General features: G+C 38.5%; 1 protein-coding gene across 8 annotated transcripts in view; it reads left to right on the top strand.

Moving 5' to 3' along the window:
* Positions 1–15861, top strand: part of CCDC169 (coiled-coil domain containing 169) — a 68101-nt gene that overhangs the window by 5211 nt on the left and 47029 nt on the right. For 2 of the 8 annotated variants that reach the window (XR_004178654.1, XR_004178655.1), the window contains exons 1-5: positions 133–1047; positions 2804–2883; positions 11266–11337; positions 14272–14382; positions 14465–14505. Coding sequence is in view for 6 of the 8 variants with exons in the window: in XM_031655785.1 (XP_031511645.1) it covers positions 965–1047; positions 2804–2883; positions 11266–11337; positions 14272–14382; positions 14465–14505 (387 nt within the window). In the remaining 2 variants the exon portion in view is untranslated. Of the gene's footprint in view, positions 1–132; positions 1048–1076; positions 1260–2803; positions 2884–11265; positions 11338–14271; positions 14383–14464; positions 14506–15861 lie in introns of those variants that run through there. The other 6 variants (XM_031655785.1, XM_021929546.2, XM_031655786.1 and 3 more) reach the window with 6 other exon arrangements.

Genomic DNA, 15861 nt, shown 5'->3' with positions numbered 1-15861 from the left:
GGCTAGTCATTGCCTTAAGCGATGACATTATCTTGCGAAATTCCTTTTCCTGGCTCATCTTGGCTCAAAAAGCTCCCCCACTGAGCACCTTGTGACTCCCACTCCTACCCGCCAGAGAACAACCTCCCTTTGACTGTAATTTTCCTTGACCTATCCAAACCCTATAAAACGGCCCCACCCTTATCTCCCTTGGCTGACTCCTTTTTCGCACTCAGCCGCCTGCACCCAGGTGAAATAAACAGCCATGTTGCTCACACAAAGCCTGTTTGGTGGTCTCTTCACATGGAGGCGCATGACTATATATACATATATATATATAAATTTCAAGTTGCAGTGAGCAGCTCTGAGGTATGTTCATGAACGGCACACAGATGCAAAACAATAATCTGGAGGGTTAGCAGTCTTCCCGAGTTCAGGAAGTACCTTTTTAAGGCCAGTTCCTCTCGCTCCAACACTGCCAAATCAGCGACTCTGGTGCTTGTTCAACTGAAGCAAAGAAGGGCGCAGCTACTCTTGGATCCAGCATTTTCCTAACAAGGGCTAAGAGTGAAGCCGACTTTGCCACCCAGGTCTATGTTTAGGAAAGCAACCAGCAGGAGGAAAGAAAAAGGTGAGGGATATTCTCGGCCTCCTGACACTCCTCTGTGTAGTCGGAACAATCTAACCCCTGAGTCTTGAGCAAGGAGTGTCCCTCGAGCTGTTCTCCAGGGTCGCTCCACCGGACAGAGCAGGTTTCTCTTCCAGTCTCCCCGGCTGCCCTCGCCCCGCCCCCTGCCTCCTACGGGCATCGCTTTATGACGTCACCACGCGCCTCTGCAGGCACGCGCGGGAGGTGGGACCGGGAGGCGGTTCGGGTGCCCCGCATCGTGCCATACTCTCCTTGCTCGCCTCTGGGTGGCCTTTAATGTCTTGTGTTCTAAGGTGTGCTGAGGGGAAAGACGCGGGAGGTCTCTAGCCTGACACTATGGAGGAAGAGAAAAGCTACAATTTCGACGGTGTGAGCACCCACCGCCTGAAACAGCAGTTGCTGGAAGAAATCCGCAAGAAGTGAGTCGGGGGGCGGCGCGGTGTGGAGTCTGGTCCACGCCCCCCGAGCCTTCACCTGCGGCGTCTCAGGGCCAAAGCCGCTGAGGATGCTGGGAGACCGGCCCCGGGATTAACTCCTGGGCACTTCGGTCGACCTGCCCGAGTGTTCCGTGCCAAAGATTCATGTGACTCTTTGACTAAGCCTTTGGTATTGTAAGTAGGCAGCTTTCGAGGTAGGATGTTCTGCCCTTAGGATCCAAGCATACGGCGTGTGTTTTGCCTATATACTGTAATGCCAAAAGTTGTGTTTGGTTTTGTTGTCTCCATAAATCCAGATTTTTTCTTTGAAATTCCAAAGATTTTATTTAGTTATGCGGGTTTGTTTTTTTTCTTTCATCCCTTTAGGGGGAACTTCATAAAATGGCATTTAGTAAAACTGTTACTCCTTTATGCTTTTTAAAAACAGTATTCGTACTTGGTGTTAAATTTTTGAAACATTTATTTTTTGGACATACTCCCAACTCCATCCACAAGTCCCGTGAGAATTGGACTCTCCTTTGTGCCTAGATAGCGTTCTGGGTTTTCCTCTATTGTAGCTCCAGTCACAGTTTTTTAATTGCTTGTGTATTTCTTGTCTTGCTACCAAACTACACGCATTCTGAGGAAGGTTCTGTGTATTCTGAGGAAGTAGAGAATAAGAGCAAGTACTTGAGGAGAGTCCTGAATGAATGCAAACCCCATCTGTCACTCAGTAATTATGCAATCTTGGACAAGTTAATTAACCTCTTTAATCCTCAGTTTTCTCCACTCTAAGACGGGTATACAAATAGTCATCATCATACTCCTGCAGTTGTTCCCAGGTTGGAATGAAATGCACTATAAAGCACTCAGCAATGGCTCATAATACGCATCCAGTGGAACTTTGCTGCCGCTATTGCTATTTTTCTGTTCACTGTTCACTGAATTCTTCCGTGTTTAATACAATGCCTTGAACATAACAGCACTCAAAACTATTTATTGAATAAATGGTCCTGTCATATGATAATGTTCTATTTATTGATGTCCTAAATAGCTTAACCTTTTAAATTAGTGTTTCTTTTTTTCCGTTTGTTTCAGTTTGTCAGCTATTGTGTATTGCCCTAGGTATGCCTTTCTGTAATAATGTGCAGTGCCTAATTTGCTTGGTTCTGAAAAACCAGATAGCTAACTTCTTTGGGATGATATTTAAGTTAAAGAATTTCCGAGGGCGGGGCGTGCTGGCTCATGCCTGTAATCCCAGCACTTTGAGAGGCCGAGGCTGGGTGGATGACAAGATCAGGAGTTCAAGACCAGTCTGGTCAGTATGGTAAAACCCCGTCTCTACTAAAAATACAAAAAAAATTAGCCAGTCTTGGTGGCGCATGCCTGTAATCCCAGCTACTCAGGAGGCTGAGGCAGGAGAATTGCTTGAACCCAGGAGGCGGAGGTTGCAGTGAGCCAAGATTGCACCACTGCACTCCAGCCTGGGCGACAGAGTGAGACTTTGTCTCATAAATAAATAAATAAATAAAGGATTTCCAGTGGTTGCCTGGGGGTCTTTGAGCTTTAGTGCATATTTGAGTCCTAGAACTGACTAATTGGAAGCCTTCCTTTACCTGAGTCTTGTTTCTTAACCAGTCCTTCAGTAAATGATGTGTCATAGTAAATTGTTCCTGAAGTAGTAGTGGGTTACTATGTATTATTTTTCTGATGTTATTTTAAATTGAATTATAATCAACAAAAACATTTTAAATAACAGGGATGCAGTGCAACTCTCAATATTTGAACTAAGACACAAGATTACAGAACTGGAAGCCAAACTGAATACCGACAATGAAGGTATATAAGTAAATACTTACATTTGTAACTCCTGTATAATTATTGTTCATTTTACCAGGATTAAATTTCATATATTGAATAATAGTACCAAGGTTTCAGTACTGCTTTTTGGCCACATTAATAATAGTTTATGATAGAGGCTTTAAAATTGATACTTCAGAATATCAAACCTATTACTATTTAATTATTTTTCTACCTTTCAAGTTCAAAATGTTCATTAATTAGCAAAACCTTTGTTACATGACATCAATATATTATTTCTTTATTAAATAAATATCACCAGTTTTCTATTCACCTCAAGTTATACTCTTTGTATCCTAACTTCTAGATTTGGGATATGTTTAAAATCTGTATCTAGGTTTTGGCTATTGTTGTTGGAAGCCTATTGTTTGGTATGGAGGATGTTGTGTACATACACACTCATGTATCCTTAAAATTTGTAATGTATGCAAGATATGACCCTGCCATATGTAAACACTTTAAATGGAAGACCTTTGTTTTCCCTGTTCTAAAGAGGTTCATTGACTATTGGGAGAAAGTATCAAAGCAGAATATGGATATGAAAAGTCATATGAGTTCTATGTGAGGATAAATGAAAACGTAGGGAAGAGAAACCTAAGAGAATTTGGGTGAGGTAATAAAGACAGGCTTTCCAGAACAGGCAGTGCTTGAACTGAATGCTAAAGAACAGGAGGAGTTTATTAGGATTATCAGGGTGGGCATTTATACTCTTCCTCAACTGGGGAGCCATGAACCAAAAGGATTAGTGGCCATATGGGAAATAAAATGCCACTTTCTGTAAGTACCCAATGCTTTGTTAAAGCTTGGTTGCAGAATACTGCTTTGTCCCAAGGCTGAAGTAGCTTCCTCTATCTCCAGATCTATATCTTAGATATAATTGAGTCTCTGGGGGCAGGCTCTAAGTGTACGTATCAAATACTTGCATTGGCAGGATAGCTGGAACTTCTTCATGTACCCAGTTACAGGAAAAAACAGAAAGCATGCTTACAGGTACACATGCAGTAACTATGCCCACTAGTAAAATGTGGCTCAACAAGTTGTACCAGTTCTCAAAAGAAGGAGCTAGTATGTGGGTATAAAGAGAAAAGGTCAGAATGATAGGAGAGAAAGTTCTTTCCTCCATGGGCCAAAAGTAAGGCCTAAGGTGAAGGGCAGAAATACTTATTCCTTTAAAGCCAGGGACTGTGTCAGGTGAGGTAGTTACTATTATTCCCATTTATGGAAGAATGAAATTCAGGAATTCAAATAACTTCTAAGGTCATATAGCCAGGGAGTGGCTGAGCCATGACTTGATCCTAGATCATGTATTTGCCATGCCTTCAGTAAATGATAATACAACTGCTATTACCACATCACACTCAAAACAGTTCTGCTTGTCTGTTGCTACATAGCAAACCACCCTATAATTTAGGAGCTTAAAGCAACAAACTCTGTCTTACAATTCTGTGGATTATCTGGGTTGGTTCACCTGATGGTTCTTGACTGGGGTCTCTTGTTGGTTGCAGTCAGGTATACTGAAGATTCAAGTGAACGGTCATTCCATGATGACTCATTCACTTGGCTAACATCTGACACTGGCTTTTGACTGGAAGCCCAGCTAGGGCTGCCTGTCAGAAATGCCTCTTGTACCGTTTTCTTCCACAGCATGGTGGTTAGGTTAGGATGTATCCCAAGAGCAAGCATTCCAAAAGACGTAAGTAGAGACTGCCAGGCCAGTCAAGGGCTACTCCCAGAACTGGCACAGGTGTATATCCACTGTATTCTATTGGTCATAATAGTCACAGATTCAAGGGACTGGAGAGGTAGACTGCTTTAAGGTCACATTACAGAGCAGCACATGGGATGGGATACGTTATTGCAGTCACTTTTGGAAAATACAGTCTGCCACAGGAGCATTAAACATAAAGCCATTTGGGGAATATGCTAAGTAATTAATAAAAGTGGAACATAGGTCATAATGAGAATGCGGTAAAAGATGAGATTAAAGTTTACGAAGGAGATGAATCAAGAAGACTGCATGATGCTAATGAATTTATATTTATCCTGAAGGCAGTGGGGCAATATTAAAGGTGTTTTAAAATGAATTTATTATTGGAAAAAGGTGCACATGCGACAAATATGGGTACATTCACTGTTCAGATAATTTTTTCACCCTTTCTGCTTTCTTCTCAAACCTCTACCACCTCTCTACTCAATCACACTCTTAGGTAATGAGCTTACCCTCCTCTTTCAAAGAAAAAAGAGAAGCTATCAGAAGAGGACTTCTGCATGTTTCTACCAGCAGAGCTACCCATCTACCTGCACCCTTGCACATCCTCTTCCCTCTTGTTTTATGAATTGTCTGTCCTTATTCTTGTCTCAGGTTATCTCCTCCCTTTGTGCAGTAGATCCTACCTACTCTTACCTAGTCAAGGATATCACTCTAGTGATGGCCCTCTCTTCCCTACACTGTTTTCCCTGCTCTACTGGATCATTCCCAACAGCAGACCAACATGCTGAATTTATTTTATCTAAACAACAAATGATAGGCTTCTTTTGGTCCCACTTTTCCCCTTCAGCTAGCATCCCCTGTCCCTGCCCTATTTATAGCAAAAACCTTCGAAAGAGTAGTTTTTATTTCTACTTTCTCATCTGCTTATTGTTTTATCTTGCTTGTCACTGGATTAATTTTTAGGTAAAACTCTAAAGAGCTTTATATTCTCAGTCACCTCTTGAAGCCTTTTAGGGTTCATAGGAAACTATGTGTAGAAAATTTGGTTTTATGTTTTAATTTGAATTTTACAACAAAGTTTAGTAATAAGAAAATGGTAAAGAAATGTTCAGGTGACTTTTTTTTTTTTTAAGTGAGAAGAATTAGTATTTGTGTAGAGCTTTAAGTACGTTTTTTTAAAAAATTGAAGCCTCACAACTACCCTTTGAAAATAGTATCATTACCTCCATTTTATAGATTGAAAAATGGAGGCCGGGCACGACAGCTCACACCTGTAATCCCAGCACTTTGGGATCCGAGGCAGGCGGATCACCTGAGGTCAGGAGTTCAAGACCAGCCTGGCCAACTTGGTGAAACCGTGTCTCTACTAAAAATAACAAAAGAAAAATTAGCCGGGTGTGGTGGTGGGTGCCTGTAATCCCAGCTACTCTGGAGGCTGAGGCAGGAGAATCGCTTGAACTGGGAGTTGGAGGTTGCAGTGAGCGAAGATTGCGCCATTGCACTCCAGCCTGGATGACAAGAATGAGACTCCATCCAAAAAAAAAAAAAAAAAAGGAGACTTATTGACAGCACACAAGGTTACATCTTCATCCTGGATTTCTCCGTTGAGTCTTTTATAGGCTGGTTTCTATTCCCAAATGCCTTTAGCTAGTGGGTAATGTATTAATAGATCCAATATATTTTTTTAAAATCACCTCAGTAAATGCTAAAATTTTAAAAATAAAATTCCATTTGTTTTTCTTATTTCAAAACAAGGAAAAGAATACTTCTATTTATCTCAAAGTAGCGTAATACTTAACAATGAAATAGCAGAGGCATTTCCATTCTTGGGGAAAAAAATACCAAAACTGCCTGCTCCATTATTAAAATGCAATATAGTTTTGAAAGTTCCAATTAAGCAATACAATATGATATAGAAATAAAGAGTTATAGCTATTAGAGAGGAAGTTATACAATTATTATAAAGATTAGCATATTAATAAAGAACTAGAAAATGGTTGGATACAATAATGAAATAAATGTTTATTTTAAAAAACAAATGCCAGCAATAACCAGTTAGAAAAATAGGGTTTTTAAATGATCCCACCCACAACTCCAACCCAAACCATAAAAGATCTGGCAATATTCCTGACAAGAAATATGAGGACCTATATGAAGAGATAACAGAAGACTGTAACTATAAGGGAGTAACAGTTCAGTCCAAATTCTTACTTATTTAACATAAGAGATATCATACAGGAAACTCCAGAATAAAATGAATTTGGGAAAGCTTTGCAGCATTAACACTTGTTTGCTGACCTTCTGAGAGTCTTTGTTAGTAAGTGAAACAGGTAACAGTGTGTATCTTATTGCTACAGAGTCTGTCAGTCTTAGGTGATCTCTATTTTAATGTTAATGCTGGTCATTTGTGCCTAAACTCCAAAGTGGGGGAAGGTACAGTGTGGCGTGTCCAACCTCCACTTCTCAAAATGGCCTGAACTAGTTTTTCAGGTTTCTTTGAGATTCCCTTTGGCCAAGAGGTGGATACATTCCCTCTGTTGGGGGAGGGGGGGCCTTAGGATTTTTTTTTTTTTTTTTTAGTTTATATTCCCCCTTTTTTGTTCAAGGTATGCAGAGGCAGTATCCATAGCTAAGCTTTTATTAGCTTAAGTTCTGGGGTGGTGTGACTACTTGCCCCTGGTCCCTCATGCTTCTCAGTGGGACCCCTATTGCCAAGGAACTTAGAGTCAAAGACTTACATCCAATTAAACGTTTTAGGCTAGATAGGAGTGGAGGTGAGCAGGTATTCAGTAATCTTTAAAACCCCTTTTAGGTAACATAAGAGCCAAAAACCAAAAGCCAAAAAATAAGGTTATAAAGTTGAGTTATCTATAAATTTTCTGCATTGAGATACTGTAATCTTGACTTGTAGCAATTAGCTATACAAAACACAAGCATTTTGTTCAGCTGTTTAGGCATCTGTGTGTCTGTCCTTGATTTGGAGGGTCTTAATTAATTTTATCCCTCAAAATCTGGCCCTTACAATGACACACTTCTGCGATAGCCCCTGGGCCTGGAGGGATTGAATAGTTTCAAATTCTGGAGGTAAAAAAAAAATGTGAAGTATTAGCAATGTTTCACACAAAAAGGTCATAAGCCCTGCCTAGTTCTGACGATTACAGGAAAGGAAACTTATAGGTAGCTAAACATTTAAATTATTTAGTATCAAGGCACAGAATAAATTATATTATTTTAGATAGAGGCAAAATTATTAAGTGAATCTTAATTTTTCTGCGGTACAGGTGTGTCCCTGTGTCTCATGAAGGTAGTTTACTATGATTGTCATCCTTTCCCAGATCTAAAGATGGGGCTTTGGTTAACTTAGATTTGCTGTCAGATACTGGCATACCCAGGAATCAAAGCCCTGTAACTTCATAGCACAAGGATTAGTTAATAGCACCTGATAAGGACCTTTTTAAGGGGCTGGAGGTGGTGACGCTAGAGTCCATGACTTGACTGGAAGCTGTAAAAAGATTCTGTAACCTTGCAGCAATTAACTTTTATAGCTTTGATAAACACCAGCAATAAGCCAGAGACTTAATTTTGGTTTCAATTTTGAAGATGTTTCTCAAAAATGTTAAAGGGCTCAAAACGTTTGATTAAAACAGATCCACAGGTCATTGTAAACCAATAGTTACTAATTTAACCAAAATGATCATTGAAAGACTTAAAGGCAATACAGAAGGTTACATGCATGTAACAACTTTCAGCCTTTTAGGTCTCAGTTTTTCTAAGCAATTAAAAATCTAATAAATACAACATATGAATTATTTTGATAAAAAGTAAAATGTTGTTTCTTATGCCAGTTACTAGAAAGGCAAAGAAGAACCTGCAGTGTGACTACTTCTCCTTATAGGAAGCCTATTTAGACAACCTGGAAGTTAAACCTGATGAAAAATGTACTTGAATTTAATCAGACACAGGAAGAATGTGTTCCGGGTTATGAGTATAGCAGAGGAATACATAGTTCTTAGTAACTGCATGAGAAGTTTCTTGATTACATTGAAAAATTTAAACCTATCAAGAAAGCCAAGAGTACAGATTCAAATTATACTGGAGGAAAATATTGCTTTTCTAGACCTTTAAGATAAAACATTTTAGCATCAGGCCACAACAATGGAACCAGAGGAAAAATGTTACAGAAGCTAATTTAAAAGCTGAAGGAGAGAGCGCTCATCTCAGGCCTTCTCAGGCAGAGGAAAAACTGAAAGCAGTGAGACAGCAATAGTTGAACTTCTGAGATATGATTCTGAGAAGTTTTTAAAAGAAACAGGCTCTAAAATTTTAAAAATCTCTTGTAATTTTATTAAGAGAAAAGTAATACCTTAAGAAAACCTTGTTGTAGGATAGGGGATCAATCTTAGAAAGACTATTAAAAATAATTCCCTTTGAATTATAGCCAACTTAATACATAAAATAACTTTTGTGATTTTCCTTTTACGAACCTTATCATAACTGACATAGACCATTTATTACATGCTTGGACTTTCTGATTTGTCCTAAAATTTTCTGTTTTCTGAATAACCAGCCATTTTATTTTAGGACAAGAATTTACTATATAAAATCTTTCTCATGTAAAATTATTTGCTTGTTTTATAACCTTTTTATTATAAACACATTTTTGTATCCACAACTTTCTTTATATCTCCCCTACTCACTGATTCTTTTTTATCTTCTTTTAGAAATAACTTTTAAATGACCTTTGAATTACTTAAATTACTCTTTTTTAAAAAATGAAAACACAACTTACGGAATTATATATTAGAATTCTTATTCTTAGTAACCTTAAATTTTAGTGAAAACTTAGGAAGCAAGAAATCCTGAACTGTTTATCAGATGTTAGCATTTTCTGGATGAAACCATTCTACAGTTTTAGAAATATGTTTTCCCACATCATAATCTTTTCTTAATTGGAAGTGTCCCAGAAATCCAATTATTATCAATTGGATTGGAGCATCTATTATTTAATTCAAAACAATTTTAAGATTTAAAATTACATAAAAAGTCCACTTACAGGCATTTATCTCATTTACATGTATTCACACTTTCCATTTTTTAATAGTTTATCTAAATTACTTCTGAAAATTGAGATATTACACAAAACTAATCATTATTTAAAGTTATTACTGGGCTGAGCGCAGTGGCTCACGCCTGTAATCCCAGCACTTTGGGAGGCCTAGGTGGGCAGATGATGAGGTCAGGAGATCGAGACCATCCTGGTGGCTAACACGGTGAAACCCCGTCTCTACTAAAAAAGATACAAAAAAATTAGCCAGGCGTGGTGGTGGGCGCCTGTAGTCCCAGCTACTCTGGAGGCTGAAGCAGGAGAATGGTGTGAACCCAGGAGGCGGAGCTTGCAGTAAGCCAAGATTGCACCACTGCACTCCAGCCTGGGCAAGAGAGCAAGACTCTGTCTCAATAATAATAATAATAATTTCCCTATTAACCATTTTTAAAATTTGTGAACAGTAAATGGTGAGCACCTAATTAAGAGCCTTAAAATTAAATGTATTTGCTGATGACTCAGAATATTTAGCTGTTTCATTGAACTAACAATCTTAAGTTAATCTTATTTGTCAAAAAAAATACACAAAGATTATTCTGTTTTTGGCTGAGTGTAAAGTCTTAGAACCTTTATGTCAACCCTTGACAGCTTAGTATACACACTGATACAAATATAAAACCACTTAGATAAAAATGTATGTGGACAATTCTGAAGACATTTCTATTTTTATCAATAATTTTAAAACCAGTTTTATTAAAGATTCACATGCACTTGAAAAGCATTTGGACTTAATTTTTGAGTACTCGTTTACTTATAAGCCAATTTGATAGCATGCTAGACACAACACAGAACATAATACATGAACATTACATAAATATATCTAAACATGTATACATACATGCACAAAGAAATAACCAATAGCTTTTACCTTGGAACTCTAGCCATGAGATAGCATTACAAACTCACAGACATACAAAAGTTAGCTGGCTCCAAGTTCTTTTTCTGACAAAATTGAAACCTGTTCATATGGCCAAACTTTGTTTGCCCTAATAGGTAATCCAAGGAAATCTGTGAACCAAAATTTTGGGTAAAACAGTCTCTATGGCAATTTTTTAAACCCCTTTTACCCTTGTTTTTTTATTTTCAGTTTCAAACAACTTTCCAGTGTTTACATTCTAGTTAGACCATAAATGAGTCTTAGCACCAGCAGCTTAGTAACAGCAGATTTAAAGCAGGCAGGAAAGAGAGGAAGATAGCTTTAGAAGACGCTACTTAACTCTGTAGCTTCAGGTTAACTATTTGAGCTCTAAATTTTTCTTGCTGTAATTTGCCCGTCAGTTTAAAATGTACACAAAAATGGACCATATGTAATCAGCTGGAGTCCCAAAGAGGATGACAAAATGGGGCCAGGATGTTGAAAGTTGTTTTTCCTCTTCAGTACTGGTTTCCTGGTTTGAACGGGAAAAGATAAAAAGAAAGGAGTGGAGAGGAGAAAGGAGGTCAGGTTTTGTGGGCAGGAAGAGGAAAGAAAAAAGAGGGAAGGGAGGCTTATGAGCCTTCCAGTCACTGCACAGTACCCCTACCTCTCTTGTTTATCTCCTCTTAGGGAGAGCCTCAGCACCCCAGACCTGCAGGGTGTGGGATGAATCCCTCCCATTTCCTCAAGTCACCAGTCAAGGTAAACTGTTTCGAGCCAGAGGGAGCTAAGGGTGGTTTTGGCTGAGAAGAGTAGGGCTGCAGATGGCTTCTGAGATAATCAGGATGATGAAGTTGAAAAAAAGGGGAAAGAGAGAGAGATCAGGGTGCACAAAGATCTCACACATGGACAAACAGGTGGTGTGCCTCCAAACAAATTCCTGGTTAAGGGGCTGTGTAGACTCCCACATCCCTCATTTCAGTTTCAAATGGCTCCCCCAGGCAGCTGAGTCAGAACTGAGCAAAGGCCCAAGACTGCAGCAAATACAAACAAAACCAATGCATAAAATGCTCATATAGTGTCACTGGCAGCCAAGTCTAAATAAAGCAGAGCCCCAGCAACACCCCAAAAGAGGCAGAGGGTGGTTGGGTACACTCTGACTAATGTACCTAGTTCCAAAGTTTGTCAACTTCTCCAGAGGTCACTTTGCACCAGTGAAGCATTGAAGGTAGCAGACACCATAGCAGGAAGAAAAGAGAGGATCCCTAAGACAAAAGATTCTTGGCAACTGCTGGAAATTCCCTAATATCCTAGCCATGGGTCAGCTAGCCGTCAGCAAGTAGTATTCACAGATGGCCCTTTGCCCCATCTGACAGAAACCAGACTGGCAGGCTCAGGCCCTGGAGCATACAGCACTCACCATACGGGACACTAAAATTGTAACCAGCAATTTTAAGTGCTGATTGCATAGTGCAATTAACAAGAGCGAGGTCTGAGAGAGAGAAAGTGACTTCATTGACCAAAACTAATAATGGACAAGTGGCCAGATTCCCATCCAAAATAACCATGTCCAATTTTTAGAAAAAAGGCAGGGGGCTTACAAAGGGAAACTTAATATGGGAGGCATGCAGGAGTTGTGCTGGTTACAAGGTTCTGTGTCTTGTTTTGGTGTCTATGTTGGGTCTTTTGTGTTGTCCCATGTTGATGTTGGGGTTAATAAAGTCACTTTCCACCAGACCTTGCTCTTATTAATTGGACTCTGTAAGTGGCGAGCAGCCGAATTGCATTTGGTTACAATTGTATACTAATAGGTCAGTCTGTCTATCTATCTTATTTTATTTTTGTTTTTCTAAGAAAAATTTTTATTTTTTTGAGATGCAGACTCGCGATGTCACCCAGGCTAGAGTGCAGTGAGTGGCGTGATCTCAGCTCACTGCAACCTCCGCCTCCCGGGTTCAAGCAATTCTCCTGCCTCAGCTTCCTGAGTAGCTGGGATTACGGGCGCCTGCCACCACGCCCAGCTAATTTTTGTATTCTTTAGTAGAGACAGGGTTTCACCACATTGACCAGGCTGGTCTTGAACTCCTGACCTCAAGTGATCTGCTGGCCTCAGCCTCCCAAAATGGTGGGATTACAGGTGTGAGCCACCATGCCTGGCTGACTTGTCTATATTTGATGATTGACTTAAAAGTCAATAATATTTTAAAATAAAATGGTGTCAGAATTTATAAACTGTACTCAGATGTGCCAAAAATAAATTGCATTTTTAATTTTTTGGTAACCATTCTCATCTTGGTCTGAAGCATCCATTCCCATGGTAGGAAGGGGGATACCATGACAAAGGGAGACTTTAGGTAGCAAGTTATAAAGATGATTCCATGCAGCTGGGCTCTACTGTGTCTTTTGGGTAAATGTTTAGTCTTTCAGGGCTTCTCCTTTCTTCTTGTTCCTTTCCAAAGCTTTTGGGTTAATGACTTTCAGTTTCAGTATGGGAGGGTGTTCCAGCCCCTTTGGTAGGCCACATTTGCATAAAGATGAGGGTGTAAGGGAGACCTGTGTCTGGGCTGAGGAGGTTGGTAGTGGTATGTGCTAATACTCTTTCTCCTTAACTCCTCCACCAACTGTTATGTAGCAGCAGTTATTTCAGACATGTGAAGAGCATTTAAAGTTGAAAAAGAAGCCATCTTTTTGCCCTCTACAAAGCCTAACTTTAAAGACTAGAAAAAGTTAGCTTTGGGCTTTGAATCTGAACAAAGACCTTTTAATTTTAGGCTGTATTCTTCTTTTTCCCCAGACATAAGACAAATGCTTTGACTTTAATAGCTAAAGGGGTTTAGTGAAAGAAAAATGCTTAAGATTAAGAGAAAATGCCTGAGAAGATAGCTAAATGTACATTGTTCCTTCAGCTTAGCAGTTAAGAGGATGTGATTTCAAAGGCAGATAAAACTGGATTTAAAACCCAGTTTTTCCCTTATTTATTAGCTCTGTCATCTTAAGAATATTATTTGACATCTTCGAACCTTGGTTTCCTCATCTTTGTAAAAGAGGTAACTACATTTCTAAAATGAGGATTAAATTAGTTAATGTATGTAAAGCATTGTGTGCTTTACACACAGCAGACACATAAGTGATAGTTATTAAGCAGACTTCAGAATTGCTTTCAAAGGAAAAAAATGAACATGACATTGGATAGGTTAGTAATGTTTAGGATATTTTATATACATATAAGTATATATAAAATATATAAATATATCAAGTTTCCTTGGAACTTTAAATATTCATATGTATTTATGGATATATATATGAAATATCATATATGAAATATATGAATATTATATACATGGGTATTTCAAGTTCCAAGGAAAGAAACATGTCCTGATATTCCCTCTAATTGAATTTATTGTAAGGATGCACAGGAAGTAAAAGAAAAAAGGGGGTGGGAAATAGGGAAGAAGAGGAATTGTAGTAGTTGTAATAAGGTTTGGCTGTGTGGTAGCCTGAGTGTGGGTCTAATTCTTGCAATCTAGAAAATCTTACTAACAGAAATACAGACTTAATGATTATTTCCTTCTAGTTGATCTGTATTGCCAATAAAGTAAAATGTAGTAATAGAGTAAGATCAAGCTCTTCATGTTATTTTAATGACTAAATGAGAGGTGTTGGGGTTATCTTGATTGTTTCCCCGTTTTTACACAGGTAGTGAATGGAAAACCCGTTATGAGACACAACTTGAATTAAATGATCAACTAGAAAAGCAAATTGTTTATCTCAAGGAGAAGATGGAAAAAATCCGTGGAAACTCTTCAGGTACAAAACCAATCATATGTACGTTTTATAATTTGAGTTAAAACTGATAAAACATTAAGTGTTCGTATTTGATTTATTGTAGATAGACTATCTTCTATTCGTGTCTATGAACGAATGCCAGTGGTGAGTAGAAATATGATTAAACACAAAGAATAATTGAAGGAAATTATGTCTATTTTTTTCAGATGTATTTCAAACAGAAGTTTGAAGACTAGGGCAAGGTCTAAATAAACTATTTTTTTCAGGGGACCTGTTTGGAGTAACAACAAATAATTTTCAAGTAGCTATAGGTGGAGCACTAAGTTGCCAGCTATATTCACGGGCCTCCTGAAGAGCAGAGCATGTGTGGATATTGCGTTTTGAATCACTGCCAACCTCTAGAGAGAAAGATATAGACAAATACTGTGTTTTTGCTAATAATGGATCAAGGAGAAATAAGTGTTTTTGCACACTTGTTATTTTCAACCCAGACATTCCTTTATTTCCATATCTTGGAAAGTCAGGAATTTTTCTTTTTTAATTCGAAAAATTGTATGTTTTCCCGTGTGCTGTCATAGAGTTATATCGCCCTCTTGTGGCATTTAGAAATCATTGCTAGAGCTGTGTTAAGCTTAGTGCCTTTTCTTAATTGCAGGTAGAATTTTATTAGTACCTACTGGATATAAAATATTGTAGCTACCTGCTTCTTGATAACTGAGGCTCAGTCCTAGCTCACAAGAGTGGGTATCACCACCTTCGTGGAGAGTAGCAACAAGTGCTGGTATGACTTGGTAAAATACCTTAGGGCATATCTAAGGAGCATTTAATTGGTTTTCTAACTACTACCTGAGACTCTGGAACATATTCATGTTGGCAAAACTACATTTATTTTCCTTGACGTATTTGTGTTATTTCTGAAGAAAATATGGTTCTCTAAGAGGTTTCATAATTTAGATCCAGAAACAGAGAATTATATTTCTGCACAGTAAAGGACTGAAGAAATATTAACACAAGGAAAAGTGAGACCACAGGCTAAGTAGAAAGGAAAGAGAATGAAAGTTCAGTATAAATAGTACTGGTCCTCTCTATTCTCTGGACAGGTGCTTTCATGAGTGTTTGGTACTCATGAATCCAAGAGGGGTATGTCTGAGCAGCAGACATTAGAAATCTAGCCAAGGAGTCAGCGATAGAAGTGTCCAAATGCTAAACAAAAAGCACTGGGATCCAACAATCCTATATCCAGTCAAGAGACCCTCTTAGCTAAGGACGAAAGATATACTAAGTCTTATTCTTTGATATAAAGAATAATATTTGTGAAATTTAGACATATAATTGTGTAACGCAGACCTATTTTTGGCTTCCTGTTAAATTGACAATTAGGCAAAAGGGCTTAAATTAGTTGTGTTTGTGGGATAGGGTATGAATTCAAACACCATCTGTAAATTTCCCGATTCTTTATCCTTGTTGTGGATTGTTTAGTGTTTAGGAGTAATCTGTACA

The sequence above is a fragment of the Papio anubis genome, chromosome 15 (genome assembly GCF_008728515.1).
Source record: "Papio anubis isolate 15944 chromosome 15, Panubis1.0, whole genome shotgun sequence".
NCBI classification, from domain to species: domain Eukaryota; kingdom Metazoa; phylum Chordata; class Mammalia; order Primates; family Cercopithecidae; genus Papio; species Papio anubis.
This window is presented reverse-complemented; position numbering and strand designations above follow the sequence as displayed.